The sequence below is a fragment of the Spea bombifrons genome, chromosome 1, assembly GCF_027358695.1.
Source record: "Spea bombifrons isolate aSpeBom1 chromosome 1, aSpeBom1.2.pri, whole genome shotgun sequence".
Taxonomy (NCBI): domain Eukaryota; kingdom Metazoa; phylum Chordata; class Amphibia; order Anura; family Pelobatidae; genus Spea; species Spea bombifrons.
Genome location: NC_071087.1, coordinates 98310411 through 98333139, shown reverse-complemented (window position 1 = coordinate 98333139; position 22729 = coordinate 98310411). Strand labels below are relative to the sequence as shown.

At 40.1% G+C, this 22729-nt stretch overlaps 1 protein-coding gene across 1 annotated transcript; it reads right to left on the bottom strand.

The window, feature by feature from the left end:
- Window positions 1–1961: 1961 nt before the first annotated feature.
- KIAA2026 (KIAA2026 ortholog) lies at window positions 1962–17230 on the bottom strand. The gene is made up of 8 exons (XM_053466013.1): window positions 16739–17230; window positions 14650–14850; window positions 12592–14006; window positions 11816–11886; window positions 9412–9501; window positions 6456–6571; window positions 5818–5981; window positions 1962–5347 (listed from the first exon to the last, which is right to left on the bottom strand). The coding sequence occupies exons 1-8, from the start codon at window positions 17209–17211 to the stop codon at window positions 2388–2390; spliced, it is 5490 nt and encodes a 1829-aa protein (XP_053321988.1). The 5' UTR covers window positions 17212–17230; the 3' UTR covers window positions 1962–2387.
- Window positions 17231–22729: the final 5499 nt, after the last annotated feature.

Sequence of the window (22729 nt, the reverse complement as noted above, 5' to 3'; positions counted from 1 at the left end):
ACTTGTGAGGCCCGACTTAGGACAGTACCTCCAGTTGCCATCGCCTCCACGGTTGGGGTCTCCAGTACAATAAAAGGCATAGTGTTCCTTTAAGAAACGAATGCTTGGATACAATGTCATATCCCAGTGTGTAGCAACATTTAGTTAACTCTGTGGAGGCAGCACTTTTGTACCAAGGTGACTTTCACCATATGTCATCATATGGGATATGTTACTGGTGACGTCACCTGAAGTGCCATCACGGGGTTTCCCTGTATAGAAATCAGAGGAGTTGTATGAAACTCTATCTAACTGCTACTTGCAGCCCCATGACAGCACATTGTACAGTCAGTCAGTGACATACTTTGGCAGTAGACCCAAATGGGGTATCTATGGACCTTGAGTCCTTGCCACATCAAGGGGATGCCTTGCTTTCCTTCAAATCCCCGTTGAATGTACTTTGCTCAGTGACAGTGCTGTCACATTGTATCTGACAGATTTGGACCAAAACTTTGGCCCAAGGCGATATGTTCTTGGTCCTTAAGGACCATTTTTTGGTTACGCATCACCTACATCCATGGTCATGAAGTGGTCAAGGGAAATCTGACAAGTACTGCTAAACAAGCAAGATGCCTGCCAATCAGTTCAAGAACTTACACTACAGAAAAAAACAGGGCCCCTTAATATACCACCATGTAACATGGTAGGTGGTTGGTAACTTAAGCCCTTTTCTGCAGACCATGTGCACCCGTCCTACTGCTTTAAATCCAAAAGTTGTTACTTATCTAGCATACAATTCTTCAAAAAAAAAATAAGCCTGATACTTTATAAAGCTATATGAGTCAAAGCTGGCTGAAAAAGAAAAAGGAATGACCATGGCAGGAATTTCCCACTGCCAATACACTCCCAAAAACTTCCTGGTTGGGCCACCTGGACCCCTCTGTGGCTGTGCATGGTGTGGGGCTAGGCACACTTAAATGGGCTGAGAGTAGGAATGGGAATGGCCAGAGGAGATACCGGGTCATAACCAAAAGGTCCCCAAGTACGCCTCTATGTAATAGCATCAAAACGGACCTGAATCATGAACCCTCGCTTTCTACATTAAAACACTGTAGTTTAGTAGGGGAACGATTTTTATTCCTCATATTAAACATACTTGTGCAATATAATATTCAAACCCAAAGTTCAACAAATGGAACATTAGATTATTGGGAACATTAAATAAGCTCTATAAAAGGTTTATTGAGTGAACATGAAAGATACCTTGTTTTTATCTATTCATTTTTTGTGAGATCCTATTTCCAACAAATATGTTAAATACAAAACTTCAATATTTCGTCCTTATGATGGTGTTTTAAATATGAATAATAGCAAATAACTGTGGTAAAAAAAAAAAATCAGACTGCAAAAAAGCAACCTATTTATTACATGCAGACTGACCTGCGTTAGAGCTAACTAGTACAATGTTTGTCAAATTACTAAAATACTTAAAAAACTATACATCATGTAAACAAATCATAAATAAGACAACATACTTTATACATGAAGAATTAGTAAATGTTAACAGAATATGTACAATTTTACATTATAGTCTATGGGTTTGTAATGCATAAATATGCATTTTACAGAAAACAAAGTGACCATACAAATGTAAAAAGACAAAATACTCTAGACAAACTGTAAAACGTTTAAATGTGTGCAAAGGATCAGACTATCAACTTTACTTTGTGATGGAGTTGATAATTAAGTGCTTAAGATGCCACTATTTTGAACATGAACCTGGGAAAAATTGCTATATGCATGTGTCTGTGTATACATAAATATACACATATAGACACACACACAATTAACCTGCAACTCAGATGAACTGTGTAAACTATACTCCACCTGGAGTATATGAAACAACCCACAATTCATATATATATAAATATATATATATATATATATATATATATATATATATATATGAACCAGAGACTGAAGAAGCTGGTGTATTTAAGATGCGAATGCGCATGGTTTATCTTTCACCAAGGTCTTGCACACTGGGAGAAATGACTGGATCTGACGGTACCTTGTTCAACGCAGAGTTTATGGCATTTAAACTGCCTCCACCATTATCTGGAATATCACTAGGAAGCTGTGAATTCTTGTTTGGCTGGTAAAGGCTACCTCCCTGTATAGTATGGACAAGTAGTGGCTGAAGTCCAGCTGGAGGCTGAGGGCATGTTAATTCAGACCTGTCTACAGCGGATCCGTGCGATATGGAAAAGTCTTTTGGTGCTGTGTTTGCAGTGTGTGGTGCAGGATTTGTGCCACAAGAAGTATTCTGCTTTTGCAAACTAAAAGATTGACTTGTGGGATGCAATAAAGGAACACTTTGCTTCAACTGAGTGCTTTGTGCTGTGGTATTATTTTGAGAAAACTGCGCAGTTACCGGCCAAAGAATGCCCTTGCTTCGCATTAGTAGATATAAGAAGGATATGACTCCCTACTCCAAGTCCTTGAGGTGGGACAATAAAACGAGTTCCATTAATTGTGATCTGAGTTCCAGGTGCCAGAGGCGTGCTGGTGTTGAGAACAATTTTCTGGTGAATGTTTGAGTCGCTTAACTGTGCTTTTGGCTGGTAAACTGTTTGTAAAACATGAGAGGGTCCTTGAGGCCCACTATGAGCTGGTCCTACTTTAGCTACTGTAGGCATCAAAAGCGGAGTCTGTATTGCTTGTGGCTTCATAACATTTATTGCCAATGGATCTGTGAACTTAGTTGATGGAAACTGAACCTTCTCAGTAATGCCTTTTGGTGCTGGTTGCGTTCCAACAGCAGGAGTTGCCACCTTTGGAGAGACCCCAAGGGACGTGTATGCCATCGACACAGGTGACAATACACTATTTACTCGCCCAGACATTGTAGTGGAGAGCAGGACAGATGAAGAAAGATGCCCTGTTTTTACAGTGGATATAGCTACAGTGTTTCCAACAGTTGCAGAATTCGGTCTATTAGAGAAAGCTGGTACACACCTTGGTGTGTTATTACTATTTATACCCAATGTTGTACACAGTGTTCCGACAGAACCGGTAGATGGTACTTTAGCAGAAGCAGCAACATCCTTTGACTTGGTTACCATGCAGTCACCACCAATACCCACACACTGTCCAGTAGTCTGAACTTGATTTATATTCGGTGCTCCAGGCACTGCAAAACTCTGCAGGCTTCCCTCTCCTTTGCTCAATGTGTTTTGCAGAACATTAATGGGCAAGATATGTTTTTCAGCAACACTGCTATTAACAAAAGTCTGGCCTATAGTAAGCCCAATTTTAACATCTTTAACTTGAGAAACAATAGGCGCAGAATTCATTTTTACACAAGATGACAAAGTAGATGCAGAATTCACTTTTACAGCGGATGCCATGTTGGATGGAATTAAAATAAGCTGTGGTTGCTCAGCTGTTTTAACAAACGTTTTCCCAATTACAGGAGTGGATGCTTGCTTGGTGGTTTGCAGTGTTAAACCAGAATTAGGTGGGCCAGCAGGAATTTGAGCATTAATGAACAGAAGCTTTTGAGAAGGCAGACCAGATGATGTTGGTGCAGTCAACAAACTCATTTTAGGTGAACTGCCAGGTGAGAGAATAGGAGGTGCTGCAACCAACATGAGCTTTTGGAGTGAAGGTGCATTTATGAGTTCAGAGTCCGTTGTGGTAGTACTGTCTGGCTGTGCCACAGATATGTCACTAGCCTTGGGTTCAGTCTGTTTTGTGCCTGCCATAGCTTGTGTAACAATGACATTACCTTGTCGTATACTATTGCAAAATACAGTGCTAGTAAAACCAGTCGTGATATTCACCTTACCCTGAATGTCTGATGGCAGCCAAGATTTTGTTGTTGATGCGGTGGTTAGAAGATGAGATGGTTGCCCTATGTTATCTGGAACTTGGCATGTCATTTCACTGTTTGGAAGATGGATCTTAGAAGATGTAATGTTGGAGTCTGTGTCTTTTGTTACACTGCTAGAATGTGGAATAACTGGCGGGGTTGAGAGTCCTTGGGAAGAATGGAAGCAAGGCAGCAAAAGAGGGGCAGTGGTAGATGGACTTATAGATGTAAATGTGGAGGATGAAGATGTTTTAGATTTTGACACTAAGAATGGCTGTGGTTGTGTTGTGAAAGAAAAAACGGGACTTATCACAGAAGGACTCTGGTCTTGGTTTGTTTGCACTTTAACAACACCGGTGTTGCCACCTCGTGTCCTCACAAGAATGGACTGAGAGTCTCTAATGCACACAGTTTTCAGTTCTTGCTTTGTTTCCAATAGATCCTTATTAAGTGTGGTAGCGGCGTTCGCCATGTTATCAACCAATGTGTTATTGCCTCTACCCGGTGGTAAGTTTCCACGGTCAGCCTGAACTGGTAGTGAAATAACAGATGGCATCATTGTGTTTGGGCTATTGGCTGCTAACACAGAGCTGTTGCTTTGCGATGTTTTCAGCTGTTCTGTTGATAGAGATGGTAGTGACGTAACAAGGTTTGGAGACTTTGCCAACTGAATCACACTCTTCTTACAAAGCGATGATGTGTGGTGTGTAGTTGTTGCTGGAGTGACGAAATCTTTGAAGGGAACGGATGAAGGTGGCACATTTGTTATACAGTGTTGTCCCATTGTATTAGGTTGGATTAGGTGACTTTGCAATGTAGTATTTTGTCCATCTTTGTGCTGTACAAAAAGATTTTTAGGCAAACAGAGAACTTGCTGCATTAGTTTATCTCCAGTTTTTGAATCAATCACAGGCTGCATCTGAATTCTTACAGGTGAATTCTGCAAATCAATGGGGAGGCATTGTCCATCCGGCAGCTTGTAAATCATTTGCAGTGGAGCCTTTGAAGTGGTTTGGCTACAAAGTTGGGGCTTCGTCTGACCCAACTCTGAGGGCAACAATCCTGAACTTTCAGGAAAAAATATATTTTTACTGCTGGATTGAGCCAGCTGACTTGTTAAGGCCACTTTGTTCCCTATATCTTTTGCAAGCAATGCTTGGATAGGTTTGGTCCCATGACCAGCTAAAGGTGCAGGAGGAGAGCCTTGTAGTACAAGTGGGGCTTCCGACTCCCTCTCTTTGTGGTCTGTTGAGCTGCAGCAGGTATTTGACCGTGTACTTACACTTTCCATGGACTTACACACAGACTCTTGTGAGCTAAACTTTACTTTTTTTCTTGGCAAAGCCTCTCTTGGTTCATTATCTGCATACATGCATTGTTTGTACTGGCGCTTACATGTTCTAGGAGGGGACTTCAGCAAATCTTTTGTAATTGAATCTTTTTTAGGTGATCTTCCCTTTAAAGAAACTTCCATCTCTGTCTTCGGCGACTTCTCTGTAACACACATAAAAACAAACATCTTTTTTGATGACTTGCATTTGATCTATTGCACACATGCGGATGTTTTCCTAAGCATAGATACGTTAATAAATAGGTATCCTTTATCACTAATTAAAATAACACACTTTCAACCTAAGAAAAGGTAGTAGAAGTTGTTAGTGAAAATGGTTTATGCTGCTGTGTTACTTGTAAACATGCCTTTAACTTGGCTTCGCTTTGGCAGGCATGAAACATTTTGAAGTGAAATGTATTAGCAGTAAATTACTGAATGCAGATGCAGTACCCATCACTAAAACAAGCTTTACCATTACAATGACATTTATCAAGAAGAGATTTTCTGTTAATTCATGATCACACAGCACTGACACCCCAAAGCTCCGCTGTGTATTTTTCTATAAAACTATTTAATAGTTTCTCAAAAAGAATAGATGTAGTTTGAGTAGATTAAGAAAGAAATGCATTACCAATGCAGTCCTGTGTCAAAGCCTCCTGCTGGAGTATTTCAGTATTTGTAACAGAGTTTGGAGATTCCTTTGTCTGAGATTCTTCTTGAAAACTGGATTCCCTTATGAAATGTTCATAATCTGGAAGCTTTTTAAAATCATCGTAATCCTTTTTCAGTCTGGCTCTAGAAAAGAACAGAATGATACACATGTGATTTAAACACTCTCCTTTCAATCACCTTTTATTTCAGTAGCCTACAAGGCCAAACGTTTCAGCCAGTAAAACGTTTATTTGGTATACCCCCCCCACAAAAAAAATGATCAAAGAGGAGAAAAACAGCCCTAGGTAGGTTTCCATTATGGTCATGCATATTTTAGAATTTCCTTTACAACAGCAATTATTGATTGTAAACTCACAACAGGAGAATCCTCTTTGACTGTACAAATGTCACTGTCAAACTGGTAAATATTTTTGCTCCCCCGACCCCACACCCTGTAACTGCTCTATGGAATCTGCTGGCGCTATAGAAATAAATGCAATGGAATTCTGATACATGGAATTTGATGACAGACAGCCTCTGATCCTCTAATTTAGACTATGCCACCTAGTCCTAAAATTTCAATTTGCTTTGCACAGTGTGGTATTTTATTTTAATTACCTGTTTCTTTGAAACGCTTTGACGAGCTTTGGTTCCCACGGGAGCAATTCATTTAACAGACGTACCAAGGTACTATGTAGTTCCTTCACACCTTGTCTCTTGAAGTGCCACTTTTCCTGAAAAGAAGGTGTTCTTAAATATATTTACTTTGATTATAAACACAATCTCTCCTTTGTCAACACACAAATATAAAAATAAGCAATACCAAATCTTAGCAATATTTGGTATATTGAATGATAACCTCAATAAAACTGGTTTAATCCTATTCAACCGAGCCAGAGATTAGAATGTGTGTGTAAAATGCCACTTCAGTCAATTTGTAACTTCAACGAGAAACACGTTGCTCACTCGCTTTCAGAAGATGTTACTAAGCAATTATGTTCATTAGATTGACTAATAAAAGCAACAATCTACAGAATATTACACCACTGCAACAGTGTAATATTCTTTAACAAACACGACACGCTGTAACTTGTTTGGATAACAAATGCATCAAATTAATTGGCATAATCTGACAATAAAACAGCAACAGTAAGTTAGCAAATAATTACCTTACACGCACATTCATTAGTGAGTTAAATTCCAGAAGCATTTCAGGAAGCAGAAAATATAAACAAAGTGTTTCCATCGATGAGAAATGCAATTATCAAAAGTTGGAACATTCAGTTGAGGACCAAGCCCTATAAAATGTGCCTTATCTTGCTAAACATGATATCGTTGATTAAACAGGATTTATCAGATGGTGAATAATTGCTTATTAATATATATTTTAATGCTTTCTAAAATTGGTATTCTTCATTTCACCATTGGGCATATTTGTCATGTAGACATTTGCCATACAATAGAGCCATGCGCAGCAAAAATGAAGGTATAAACATCTTGAACTAGACCATAACTGAATTTCCAACCTTGGATAACTTTCTCACCTATAAAAGGTTATTGGCCACTGGAAATCAGAGCCGAGGCAGTCACAAATGACCACTAAATATTGTTAACAACCTAGAATGAAACAATAACAGAAGAATGTGTTGGCACACCCTGTGTAAACAACACAAAATGATGTTATACTTAAATATTCCCACATCTTTTTAAATTATGAATTACACTAAACATTATACGTTACATTACACCGTTTTACAGGTCTCATCAGATTTCTTTTTGACAGTAACCTGGAATTAGTAGTTTTAGTTATTAAGGGTTTAATGGACTAATGACATCCCCTCCTTCTTTAATAAACAGTCAAAATATACACTTACCTCTTGACAGTTCTATACAGTTTAATGAACAATTTAATGCTACCTTTTTTTCTGCCTCATGGATAGCTTGAGGTCTTGCTTTCTATGGCTCAAATAACAGAGACTCAATAAACCCTAAGCAAACTCAATAACACCTCCCTACAACAGGTCCACAATTAGATCAACCCAAAGTGCAAGCAGCCAAGGAATTAATCAGGTAAATATCCATTACTAATGTACTCTGAATTATGTCTAGGGTATGCCAATTAATTACCCGTTAGCTTCCATGGTTTTATATAGTTTATAGACAGTTTTTATATTTTAGTATTTTATACTATTCTGGCACTTGAATCATTAGTGTCTAGAGTGGCTGACATCTCTATGTTAATTTGGACTCAATGCTATGGAATTGAGACATTCCTTGGATGTTACAGCACCTGGTAAAAAAACAACATTTAAAATTTGAATATTTTGGACCTAAGCAAGAGTGGCTTTGGAATTCAGTCAATTAAGACTACTTAAAATCCCTAATTAAAATAAAATAGGCCGTCCTTAAAATTCATTAGTCTAGATTATGTTCTTAATGACTCCTAGTAGGGAGATTAACAAAAATGTTGGAGAACCTCTAAACATTCTAAGAGCTGGAAAAGTGCAGACTACTGTGGTCACAATACATTGAATGACATATGGGTAACAAACAGGAAATATATACCGTATATTCCGGCGTATAAGACGACTTTTTAACCCCAGAAAATCTTCTTAAAAGTCGGGAGTCGTCTTATACGTCGGGTACTAACCGAGTACCGAATACTTACCCAGCCGGAGAGTCCCACGAAGCCACGAATCTCTACGGGAGGGGCGAGTGGAGAAGCTGCCTCCCCTGGGCCGGTCTTCAGTGCCTACTCCGAGGTAGGTGCAAGATCGTGATCTCCCCAACTAGCCCTGATCAGCAGGGCTGGTTGGGGAGATCACGACCTCCCTCTAACTAGCCCGACATTAGGGAGCTCGAAGTCTGGCACTTCAGACCTCGGCTTCCCTGCTCCCTAATCACTACGCGCTGGCTATTGATGCCGAGCGCGGGTAGGACGTCATGTACCGGCGCTCCGCATCAATTGCCGGCGCGTAGTGATGAGGGAGTAAACAGAGGTCTGACATGACAGACCTCGCGCTCCCACGACTGCATGGAAAAAAGAAGATAGAAGATGAGAAAGGGTAAGAGATGGGGAGAAAGGGGTGTGAGTGCAGTGTATGTATGTTGGTGTGAGATGGTCAGTGTGTTTGTAAGCTGGTGTGTATATATATATATATATATGTAAATATATATATACACACTGTGTGTGTGTGTGTGTGTGTGTGTGTATGTCTGTATAACAACCAGCCAATCACCGGTAAGGTACATCGCTTGCCGTGATTGGCTGGTTGTTGTACGCTGGATAGAGGGGTAGTCTTATACGGCGAGTATAGTCCAAACTATATTTGAATTGGAAAAGTTGGGGGTCGTCTTATACGCCCAGTCGTCTTTTACGCCGGAATATACGGTAGTTTTTTTTTTTTATATGTAGACAAACCGATGTTGAATTAAATAATCCAATGAGTTATACTGAAAATTCAGACAAAATTGCCAGCCATTGTTTTTTGTTTTTAAACAATTAGTCCCAAAAGTCATACTTTCTATCTCAGGGGTTACAAGAATGAATAAATGTAAAGTAGTCGGTCCTTACAGATTTCTTTTTGTTATTCTCCAAGCCTTTAAGCTCTCCATCTATTTTCTTGATCAATTCCCTGAGTTCATCAAGATTGGTACATACAAGCTGGAAACGAAAAAGCAATTTTGTTAAGCCACTATAAGCTGCTGGACAGAACAAGTCTGTGTGCTCAAAACATTAAAGTCATTTTAGTGTAATTTTGCAAACACCGATACATCCCCACTCATAAGGAGTGTATGAATAAACACCTAATGTGCAAAGAACTATTCTATTGGCCACAGATTGCCATACTTTAAGTGAGAAAACAGGTGATGGAATCTCCTTGCTGTACAAAGTATAGTAAATGTAATAAAACACACAATATGTGTATGCCTAAATACAATTTTGCTTTGAATTTACAAATATGGATCATTCTTGGAATACAGGAGACATGTAGATAAGGACACAAGGTTTGACACTTTTTCAACCCTGAACTATTCTGCGGTAATAACCAACTATTGTTATGTTCACTCTCAAACACACATTGTATGATCTCAGTGGACTGTTCTGTATGACCCATGGCAGATGTACAAAAGGGGGAAAGTGGAAAGATCTAAGCCTGAACAATTCAAGATCTCTGCTTTCTGGTCAAATGAAGAGGTTAGTTCTGACGCTCTTCTAACCGTTTCACCCTAGGCCTAAATATTTTTGCATTTGTAAACTTGTTACAAATCACAATCTGTTGTGAAATCACAATCTGTTGAGTAAGAATCCGGTAATTCAGATGGTTTGGTGTCCGTTTATTGTAGTATGGATAATACTTTATTCCATCAAATGGGCAGTGTGCCCCCAGTTTTAGCTATTTTTATCACCCCCCAGATATGCCTTATAGCCCCTTATATGCCACTCTGCCCCCAGAAATGCCTTATACCTCCCTGATATGCCTTATACCCCCTATATGCCACTCAGCCCCAGATATGCCTCTTCACCCCCTAATTGCCACTCTGCCCACCAGATATGCCTTATACCCCCTATATGTCACTCTGCCTCCCTGATATTCCTTTTAACCCCCTATATGCCACTCTGCCTCCCCATTATTCCTTTTAACCCCCTATATGCCACTCTGCCTCCCCATTGTTCCTTTTAACCCCCTATATGCCACTCTGCCTCCCTGTTATTCCCTTTAACCGCCTATATGCCACTCTGCCTCCCTGTTATTCTTTTTAACCCCCTATATGCCACTCTGCCTCCAGAAAGCCCTTATCCTCCTATATGCCACTCTTACCCTTCCCAGACTAACCAGACTTCTCCCCGTGCTTCAGATTCCTTGGTGTCTAGTGGTGGCAGCCGGTGAAGGTTTGCACGATTCACGTAGACAACCTCCGCTGCTGCTGCTGGCAGCTCCGCCGGGGCTTCTATAAATGAGCACCGGAAGGTCATGTTGACGACGGCGCTCCATCATAGAAGCCCTGGCAGAAGTGCCGACAGCAACGAAAGTTGTCTGCGATCCACACAGACATCCTCCGGCTGCCAGAGAGAAGGATCCAGGTTCCCTGCAGCGCTGCGGGGGGATCTGGATCTTAGTCTTGTAGTCAGACCTCTATTTGAGGTCTGATTAGAAGACGACCTCGAATATAAGACTATGGTTATTTTTCAGAGCATTTGCTCTGAAAAAAACCTCGTCTTATAAATCGAGCAAATACGATATTATACACGAGACCTACATTTGGAACAGGATATTAAATTATTTTGTTAATTGATCTATTTTTCTTTTTTTTAGATTTGTATTCATTGATCTAACTAGGCAGTTATTAGAGGATTTTATTTTACCTGCCTCTGTGTTCAATAATTGTATTTTTTTCTCTTCATGTATGAATATTTATTTGTGCATAATTGTGAGATACATGAAAAGTAAAATGATTGCCTGGCAACTGCATGCCTCTGCTGAGATTGCTGCAGTTAACTTGGAATCATATACACAGAGCTTTACATACAGACAAGCCACATTTTATAGTGTCTCAGCATTTAATATCTTTATCAACGCATTGCATACTGGATACTATCTCAACGAATACTACAGATAGGCAGGAATGGTTAATCTCACAAAATCTGAGGAGTAAAATTACTGGAGGAACGTGGATGGCTCTATATTCACATAACCGAGAAGTAAAGGTAACCTAACTCCTGAGGAAGTTGCTGAATTACAGTCCTTCATGAAAACTGTTGAGGCTAAGCATTCTTCTAACCCAATACTATTCAAGATGGTGAGACCTGATAGACTGGGTGGTGGAATAATTTGGAGGTTTTAAATATATTTTCCTACCTGGTGGCTTCTTATTTGTTGTAATAAACACGATACATATGTTTACCCTATAAGCACGAAGAATAATTTTGTTTTTGTTTGTGAGTTTGCACATGTTGGTTTACACATAAAAATTACCTGGAATTCTGGAGCAGTCGGAATAACTGTCCTCTTCTTTTCTACTGTCCTCTTGGAGATAGCTTTTTTTCCTTCCAGAAATCAAGAGAGAGAAGTGTCACAAAGGAAAAACTGATTTTCATATTTGTAGTACAATTACAAAAGCCATCAAAAGTAGTTCTACCACTAATCTACTTGCAGTCCTGAAAATAAACACCGAGATTCAAAGAGTTGCATGAGAGAATGTGAAAAGTTAAAAACTGTATTTGTTATAGCTGATGGCTCCAGATTAAGGCTACATTAAGGAATACATTAACTGTAGCCTGACCCAGTAGCTAAGGAGAGATTTAATAAAGGTAAAAAATAGTGTTGTAATAGAGATAATTTTCTATATTGCAGAGTTGAGGAAATTTCAAGGACACTCAGATATCACACAGATGTGAAAAATTTAAATAAATGCAGTCTTTACAGTGCCAGGACTGTACGATCAAGGGCAAGAAAGTAATCAACAATAAATTCACGAAATACGGAAGACTACAAAAAATGTGCAGATTAAATCCGCTGCATGAGTTTTATCTGCAGACAAATATGTTTCTGTGTATATGAGAAATTAAGTTGTCCAGGTGATGCAAACGCAATGTAATCACATGTGGTATTAGGGAACTATGAATTGTGCATTTTTAACCATAAGTATAAAAAGTTGTTGTAAAAACAAACGTTTATTTTATTGTCAACGGAGAAACTGTCACACATCACACAGGTATCACTGGAGCACAAGATTCTTCTCAACAACTCACCAGATTTGTGCTTCTTGTGCTTCACTCTCTTCTTCATAATGTACAACTTACTTTGAATTTCAGTCTTAATAGATTTGAGTGTGTGTAGTTGCAGACTCTCACATTTACCCTGCAGATTTTCATTTACATTAGTTTTCAATTTCTTCTTCTTTTTTTTCTTTTTTGCCCGCATCCTCCTGAGCTTTTGTTTCTTGTGGTTCGGTGAAGAGTGATCTAAGATAGTGTCTACTGCCCCCCGATGGCAAACAAAATCAGGACCATCATTGTGGCTTCCGTTGACATTGACCTTGCATGTTTTAAGGGCATTTTCTTTTAAAGGACTGCTCTCCTGTTTGACAATGTTTGTTTCTTCATATTTATCTACATTTTCAAGAATCCTTATTTCTCCTGGGCTTAGAGGTTCCCCAAAACCAACAAGTTCTCCTGGGCTAACAGGTTTTTCCATATTTTCTTTGCAACATCCAGTTTGTATAGTTTTACACGGCCTCTGAATATCGATCTCACAGGCTGACGACACGTCCTGCTCAGTACTACTACTGTAGTTCTCATCGTTACATTTTGTATAATGGTCCTCATGATGCTCACAATAATGCTCTGGGTCATCCCCAGGGCTTGGAGATTTGCACCTTGTAGACCTAAGCTCTCCATTACTTTTGTTTGAGTTCTTATTTTTGGTTTTATCTGGCTTTATTTTTGGTGTCCTTTTTATATGAATGGGTGGAACTGGAAACTGCGGAGCTCGAAATGGTTTCTGTTTGTACACCCTGACATCAGCTCCACAAAACTGAGGAAAATGAATGTATGCATTTTCCTGGGCGTCATAACCCAAAATTACCTCTCTACATTCATGAATAGGTTGTGCAAGCACTGCATCTTGGACTTCATTCTGAGTCTCATATACAAAGTCACAGAGACCCTTCAGTAGCCAAACCTTCTGTTGAAATGGCAGCTCGTGAAATGCCTTCTCTTCAAGTGGACTAACTTCGCCAAGGACCTGAAAAAACTGAGCACAGAGTCCAAGTTTCTCAGCACACCGATCAGGATTCTCAGCCTGACCTATGATGGTATACCACTGTTGCACCTTCTGCCTAAGAGCTGCTTCCCAAGCCCGGTATGGGAGATTAGGTCTGCGGTGTAAAGTTGTTCTGCGATGTGGAGGGCTTAACAAAGACGACATTATCTTTGAAAGAAATACATTGCACTGAGGCATCAATAAACAACGTTCCAGTTCATAGAAAACGATTTCAGGCAAGTTTAAAATTTGTTGTGCTAAGCAAAGAAAATGACCAATTGCTGGTATTTCCCACATGGTCTCCATGCATGAAGGCTCAGCGAATGCCAAAAGCCTTTTGTCCCATTCTTCCACTTCTTTTAGACTTGCTTCTTCGGCTTCTCTTTTTTCTTGCTCTTTAAGCCTATAGAACAAAATGAACACTAAATAACACACATCAAAGGTTCATTGATCTACAATATATATGACACTTCATGTTTATTTATTTTTTTACATACAACATATGCATCACCAAAAAAGAAATCAGTAGTTGATGGAAGCACACAAATTACAGAGTGATCCAAAAGAATTGCCATATACTATTCCATTTAAAGGCCAGTGTGGAAACTCAACGTTCTACATTTTCCCAACCAAGCTAATACCACAAACACATTTGTGAATGAAGTATGCACTTTTTGGGGAGTTACTTCGCTACTTAGACAATATTTGTGCACATTTATGATAAGTAGCCAAGTGTGAATGGGACACTGCTAGGTTCATGGGTAAGCCCATGCGCTCCCATTACTTGCTTTACATCATTGGTTGCAAGTAAGCTACCAAAAAGCATTTATAAGATGAAGGGAGGCTGAAGCAGTTAGGAAATCTTCCTAATCCCAGGTAAAAATAAAAGTAAATAAAATAAAAGGTGCTGCCAAACACATAACATGTAAAGTAAAATCCCCTTTTTATTACAGGTGTGATTATGTTTCAATTTCTCTGGAAGAAATTTGCATACATAATGGCGAAAAGCTCTTAATACTTATAAAAAGCAGCCACGATCCCCATACCTTTTTTCTTCTTTTGCCCTCAGAAGCTCTATCTGTCTTAGGATATGCACCATTAGAGACTTCACTGCCCCAGTGTTTACACTGGACAAGCTTCTTGTTGTGGATCTCCTTCTAGTTGATGTACAGGTGGCTTCTTTTTTATCCTCAAGCCCACATTGGTCTTTCGACGTTAAAACTAGCAAGGTTTTGTCTCTCGAATTGCTGAATGATAAATGATTTTAAAAAAACGTTATCCAACAGTAAAGTATACAAATACCCCAGCAAGGGGTTTCAAATTAGCTTCCTAACTATACATTATACTTGCAAAGGACCAACTCAACCAAAATTCTCCTTTACAGAGTGCCGAGCTACACTATGTATTAACGATAGGGAAAGGTATATTTAACCTGTTTGCAGGATCTGCTATCCTATCCTTGCCCGTTATCTCATCCTTATTGTTAAAGCAAACATAATCCCAACTGTAAACTTTCTGACATGACTGCTGCTGCTTAATGCTACCTCACAAAACTCCTACCCTGCGCTTTCTCTGTATTGCTTTGTGTGATGACAGGCTACAGAGCCATTAGTACAGACAAGCGACATCAGCTGGGTCTCTGAAACCTTCTGCTATAGGAGAAGAAAAAAAAAACAAACATTGGGGCATATATGCACCACCACAGTGTGGGCCCCAAAAACTAATTTTGGGGGGGAAATGATTAATTCCCTTTGAAATACTAGCAACATTTAATTAGTATTGTATATCCCAAGCAGTCTTCTTCCATAGTGTCAAGAAAACATAGAAACAAGGCAGCCCATGGCATTAGTGGGGCTCCACTACCTGCCTCGCCCCCAAATGTGTCTGGTACAGAGGGATCCTCATTCATGGTAATCTAGTGTAGGTTTGTGCCTAAGCCTGTACAGACATCTTTAGCCTTCCCATTCTTGTCTGGTGTATGTCATCAAGGTGGAAAGAGGTGGTGCATAATATTCATATTCTGGGAAGCACTCCATGTCATATTTACACTATTACACAAAGTATGATATTTCCCCAGGAGAAGACCAACTACACTATTTTAATTTTATTTGAATAAATGATCTTTATGTTGAACTTTAAAAGTATTTTTTTTTTTTTTAATCGCTGCATGTATCACTGATGTCAGTTAATCCTGTTTGACCTCGTAACTGGAAGTAGCAGAAGCCAGTGTAAAACATGGCTAAAGTCACTCAAAGTACTGTGATGAACAGACAAATTATGTATGCAATTTAGTGTTTTAAGTGGTTAAAAGCTTAACTGGCTCTCTAATCAAAAAGAGTCCTGTTCTGGAACAGCAGCCTTCTTAGTCATTCTAGAACCTGTCATTTTTGCTACCAAAAAGATAAACAATTAACTTTTCCTAACCATAACCTAAAATATGTATGCACATAAGAACATGATTAACGTGAAGCATGCTAGATATTATTGCACATGTAAACTATGGCCAAAATCCATGTTGGCTAATCTAAATTCCCAAGCACCTACAGTACAGAAGGAATGTATAATGCACACAAATGAAATGAAAACATGTATGCCATCTGTATAGTGAACAATTTACAAACAAATGTCATTTATTTCCTTGTTCTACCAATATATTTTGAACACAACTGCTTTTAAGATATGCAAATTAGGAGACATCATTAGTGACTCGTTACAGGAGAATTGATGGGCAAATTTCCTGATGAGCAGATATCCATCGATATATAAAAGGTAGTATATGTGTTTAAACATACTGGCAAAACAATGTGTTCCACATAAGTCACAAACTGTCACGCATTTTCACGTTGGTCAATGTTAAAGAAAATCAAAGTCAAATACAAAATCAAATCAAATAAATCAACGCCTTTACCAAAAAAAAAAAAAAACCCAATGCATACTTTTTATTTGTCAATAATTTCCCCTAAATTGTACAACAAAATTCACCGTAGTGACTGCATTAACTACATATTTGATTTACTATTCTTAACTTTTTTCCTCTAATTGCATTGGGTTACATTTTTTTTCTACGTAAATATAAAATGATGCATATTTTCAGATCACTGGAAGTAGGAGTTATGATGCAGCCCCGGTACTCACCGGGACAGCAGGGATAGCTTCTGCTCCAACATCAACTCCAGTTTATGGGCTTGCTTGGAGAGCCAGTGGTCAACCCCATGCAACTGGTAGCAACCTTCCAACATTGCTTTGAAATCCGCCACAAAGTCCCCAATCCCCTGATACTGGCCAGAGGAAAACTTCTCCTCCATCTTCAGCAGGGACACAGTCCCCAAAACCCTGCAACTTCCATGCACTTTTTCAGTTTCCGCACCTGATGCCCCATCTGAGGCAGGCCTCCCCTGTCCCTCTTGTTGTTTTGTGGCTTCCTGCTTTTCCTCATGGTCTATGACAGCACCAGGTAACTCACTGTCCTCTACCAGCCCCCTCTGACCGAGTTGTGAACCCAAATCTGACTTGGTTTTGGATTCCTCTTGGTCAGCAGCCATCAAAGATTTGTGTACCACATCCTCCACAGTTTCCTCATGCCCCTGATCACCACACACAACCTCCATATCCGAGATAGCTGTTGCTTGGGCCAAACACCCACTGCACACACAGTACCTGGTATCCTACCATCTGCACCTCTGTCACCTTAATAGTTACTGACTCACTCAGCTCTGGCGTGCCAAAACCCTGTGCAATCTCTGGGTTAAAAGTGGGCCCTGGACAATCCCGTCGGCACCAGCTGAGCCATCTGCACGAGTGACATCAGTAACGCATGGTCTATCCAGGCTTGTTTACACCTGCACACACTATTGGAGTAACTCTAATACCCCAGGGGCTGTCAGTGGTCCCACAATCACCCCCCGATACTCCCGCCTCACATACGCGAGGAAGATAATCCCTTCTTACAGCCGCTGCATAAATGACAGCACTTAAAAGCTAATCCCCGCCCCTTACACTTATTTGCCCTGTCCGAGCAGCTGGTGAAGCTGTGCGGGGCTGTAAAAGGGTATCTGACCGGCTGGGTTTCTCTGAGAGCCTACTACGCATGCGCACTGAGTTTCACAGCGTCACTGACGGAGGGGGGACGCTACGCGCCGGTGATGTCATCACGTGACCCAGCCCGCGCCAGATTCCAGTCACACACCGATCTTGAGGTGCTTTGCTTCTGGTAACAGAGCCGGTGTGCGGGGTACGAGGAAGGAATACCATTAAAAACTGACCCTGTGGTATAACAAACACATTGTAGTGTAGGGCATTAAATCTGTTGTCATAGTTTCAATTAATGTATACTATGCTTACCGCCATTTAAATTACTGAAGAGGGACATTTTTGCTGTAGTTGATGAGGATAAAGAAGCGTGGCTAGTGGACTGGGAAACGACTGACTTAAAACTGTTTGTTAAATTGATTAATTTGGTATAATAATGGTTATATCAACTTATAAATAAAGTTTAAATCAATAACATTTGCTGAAAAGATATGGTACAGCACAACTCCTATCACTAAATACTGAGCCAGACATCGACGGTAGTGCAGCACAACCCCCATCACTATATATTAAGCCATACATTGACGTGGTAGGCCTCTGTCCCTGAAACAGCCTACCTTTGCCACCTCTACCCCTGAATCATGCAGCCTGTCTGTGCCACCTCTGCCCCTGAAACAGGCACCTTGCCTGTGCCACTTATGCCCCTTCAGCAGCCTGACTGTGCCACCTCTGCCCCTTAAGGAGCCTGCTTGTGCCACTGCTGCCCCTAAAACAGTTTGCCTGTGCCATCGCTGCCCCTAAAACAGCCTGCCTGTTCCACCTCTGACCCTGAAACAGCGTGCCTGTGTCACTTCCGCCCTTCAGCAGCCTGACTGTGTCACCTCTGCCTCTTAAGCAACCTGCTTGTTCCATTGCGGCCCCTAAAACAGTTTGCCTGTGCCAACGCTGCCCCTAAGGCTGCCTATGCCCCTGAAACACTTTGGCTGTGCCACATCTGTCCCTTAAGCAGCCTGCCTGTGCCACTTCTGCCACTGAAACAGTATGCTTGTGCCCCTTAAGCAGCTGTCCGGTGCCACCTCTGCCCCTTACCCAACCTGCCTGTGCCACCACTGCCCCTAAAACAGCCTGCCTGTGCCACTACTGTCCCTTAAGCAGCCTGCCTGTGCCACCCCTGCCCCTTAAGTAGTCTGCCTGTGCCACCCCTGCCCCATAAGTAGTCTGCCTGTGCCACCCCTGCCCCATAAGTAGTCTGCCTGTGCCACCCCTGCCCCATAAGAAGTCTGCCTGTGCCGCCCCTGCTCCTTATATCATTTACTCACTTCACTCATTCAACTTTCCACAGGGGCTGCGCAGAAGTGAGGAAATTCTCTTTTTAAAAAAAAAAACAAAACATACTGCATAATTTGAGTGAATGAAAAGTTAAAATGAAGAATCATGCTTAATGTGCACAGTGTAAAATGCTTAAAAATCAGGTTTTTGGGCACAAAACACCTTCAGTAAAGAAAGGTATACTCATAGGCTCAATATAGGGGGTTCACATGCTCTATATAGTGTTACCTGTTAATTGATCTATTTAGTTAGACACAAATAGACAATCACAGGGAATAAACCTTTAATGTTTAAAATTGTATTTAAACAAGTGTTGGGTCACCTAGTTTGCAAGGCAATTAGTAACAAACTAGGAGGCAACTGTACTTACATCAATATAAATGTTTTAATAAAAAAACTGACTATTCTGTCACCCTTCCTTAAATATAAAATAGGACGTCCTACATATTACAGTATTGACAGGTTAAAAGATAAATAGCAATTTGTATTGGAATAAAAAAATATAATTTGTGAATATTTTTCCTGTTACAGATGAAACGTATTGCCCCTTAAGGGCCAGGCTGTTTTTGAAAAAAAAAAAGCACTTTTTCTCACTTTTATTTAAAAAAATGTTTACAAATGCTAAATAGATTCTACCATGTGTCCTGAGTTTAGAAAGTTATAAGGCAATAAGTATTTTTTTCCATCCTGTCCTATTTGGGACTTCTTTGACATTGGCCAATGCAATTTACTCCAATCAAACTGTATATTTTTGAAAACTAGACACGCCAAGGTATTTCAAATGCTGGTATTTTAACTCTTTCCACACACTAATTCTACCACCAGCCTTTGTCAAAATGTGTGTCAATGGAGATGGCTGCATTTGTGCTTGATTTCCTACACCTGTTAGTAATGGATGTCTCTGAAACGTCTAAACTAAATAATTAACAGGGCTTTTCACATAGGGTACAAATTGAGGGAGTTTCTTTCCTTGGGCAGGGTATAGATCCTGTCCAGGCCATCTAAGGATCTGGGTAGATCCTTAACTCTGTGATTCCATGGAACCTGCGGTATTGGAGTGGGACATTACAGGAGTGGTAATCTTGGTTAGGTGGAGCACGTTTGTTTTACACTGTCCACTGTATAGGGGAAAGGAGGGACAATATCCATTACTTTTACTTGACCAATGGTCCCTCCACTCAACAAAGACATGTAACTGTAGAGTAAGGTCTACCCCTCCTTCAGTCATCCTACTTTTATGTTATTTTACATTTTTAATCGCCTGGGCTTTCCACAACAGCTCACTGGGGTGGGGATCATGAACAACAGGGGTTGGATTTGTGATTCACAGCCTACAGCCTACAGCCTGGATTGTATTTTTATGCCCAAACTCCATTATATGGCCTGGAATATATATGTTTTTATTATGTTATCATGTTTGTTGGTTTCAGGTGCTTTTATTTTTATATGAAGTGACAGCCGTGGTATCCAGGTTCTGAAATACTTAAACCTTGTGTAAGTTACAATAAATGGAAAACTCAATAAGATAACTGTTTAAAAAATTATTTTCTCTACAGGCGCCGAACAAGATACACAAGGTTGTTGCTTAACCACCTCTGTTTTATTTCTGCAGGACAATAACACAAAATAAATATCTTTTCCTTCAGCAAATACGGTCTCACAAATGAGGTCATGACACTTTAATGGTCCTCAACAGTTATGTGTCAGGTTGTGAATGAGGCCTTCTTATAAGATAGTAAAGCCCAAGTAAAATAAATTATGTTTTCCAGCTTCTTTTGTCCAGAAAGGCTCAGTCTTCTGGCATCTATGTATAAGGTGCATAGTTCTAGAGGTTTATATCCCTCACCCCTCCGTACATAGTAAGCATAATATACAGAGCAGGCGACCTGAAGGGAGAGGTTTGTTTGTGATTAGGGATGCAGAAGCATAGAGGATACTTCTCCCTAACCTTTCTCCCTCTGTCTACCTGGCTGAGATTTATGGGACCTTAATGACCGCACCTGTAATTAGATACCTGTGTACTCTGGATAGAAGTTAACTCTAGTGTTGCTGGTTTGTGCAATAAGTAAAGTACAGACAGGTAAACCCTATAGAAGCTGCCATACAAACAATTCTCCCTAGAAAATAGCAGTCTTTCAAAAGATGAGACTTATTTATTTGGTGAGGTAAGACATTTTACTCAAACATGCTATCAAATGTATAGATGAAAAGTTTTCACTGGTGCAAAGCAAAAACTAAAATCTGTCTGCTGATAACATAAAAGGAAGATATTTTTGTATTTGGGAGAGGTGGTAATGCTATACAGACATGATGTTGCTACGTAAAATTGCAAAAGGATATGCGGTAATGTGGTCGTGCAAAGCAAGGATTTTTGATGACTACTAACAATTATTGTAAATCTTAATCCAAGTAGTTCTTACAATTTTACTGCATTGCATAGATCAAATTTATGAAGGTCAACAATAATCTCTGAGAACAGCACCTCTGATTTTGGCCACCAATACTGAAAGGCTAAAATATGGTACCATTCCAATGGGCTTCTGCGTGAAGTAAGAATGTACTTATGGAGTTATTCAGGTAAATCATTTACAGTTTGTATCATACATACTTTTTACAGGTTATTTTTTCAACTGAGGTCTTAAAAACAGTAATGCTTTGTTACACAAAGTACTATTTTTTGTACACAATGTGTTTATCTGATTGGATTGTCTCTAACAAAGTGTCAGAATAGATGGCAGAATACAATGTCATTTTGGAAAGCAACAGGAAATGGCACTTGCATAATTTTCAGATCAGTACAACGTCTTTATATCTACGTTTGCTATCACAATATACACTCACTGGCCACTTTATTAGGTACACCTGTATTACTTGTTAACACAAATAGCTAATCAGCCAATAATGACAGCAACTCAATGCATTTAGACATGGTCAGGACAACCTGCTGAAGTTCAAACCGGGCATCAGAATATGGAAGAATTTTAGTGACTTTGAACGTGGCATGGTTGCTGGTGCCAGATGGGCTGGTCTGAGTATTTCAGGAACTGCTGATCTACTAGGATTTTCACGCACATCCATCTCTAGGGTTTACAGACAATGCTCAGAAAAAAAGAAAATATCCAGTGAGCGGCAGTTGTGTGGACGAAAATGCCTTGTTGAGCTCAGAGGAGACTGACGAGATGACAGAAACGCAACGGTAACCCAAATAACCATCTCTGAGCGCACAACACGGTGAACCTTGAAGCAGATGGGCTACAGCAGCAAAAGACCACACCGGGTGCCACTCCTGTCATCTAAGAACAGCAAACTGAGGCTACAATTTGCACAGGCTCACCAAAATTGTACAATGGAAAACTGGAAGAATGTTGCCTGGTCTGATGAGTCTCGATTCCAGCTGCGACATTCAGATGGCAGGGTCAGATGTTAGCGTAAATTACATAAAAGCATGGCTCCATCCTGCCTTGTGTCAACTGTTTTGTTGGTGGTGGTGGTGTAATGGTGTGGGGGACATTTTCTTGGCACGCTTTGGGCCCCTTAGTACCAATTGAGCAACATTTAAACGTGACAGCCTACCTGAGTATTGTTGCTGACCATGTTCATCCTTTATGATCACAATGTACCCGTCTTCTGATGGCTACTTCCAGCAAGATAATGCACCATGTCACAAAGCTTGCATCATCGCAAACTGGTTTTTTGAACATGACAATGAGTTCACTGTCCTCCAATGGCCTCTACAGTCACCAGATCTCAATCCAATAGAGCACCTTT

Coding starts and splice junctions, on each gene's coding strand:
- KIAA2026 (XM_053466013.1), bottom strand. CDS start 17,211: ATGGAGGTTGTGTGTGGTGATCAGGGGCATGAGGAAACTGTGGAGGAT. Junction 14,851..16,738: donor AAGCTATCCCTGCTGTCCCG/GTGAGTACCGGG, acceptor TTTATCATTCAG/CAATTCGAGAGACAAAACCT. Junction 6,572..9,411: donor AGAATAACAAAAAGAAATCT/GTAAGGACCGAC, acceptor CCTTCTTTTCAG/GAAAAGTGGCACTTCAAGAG.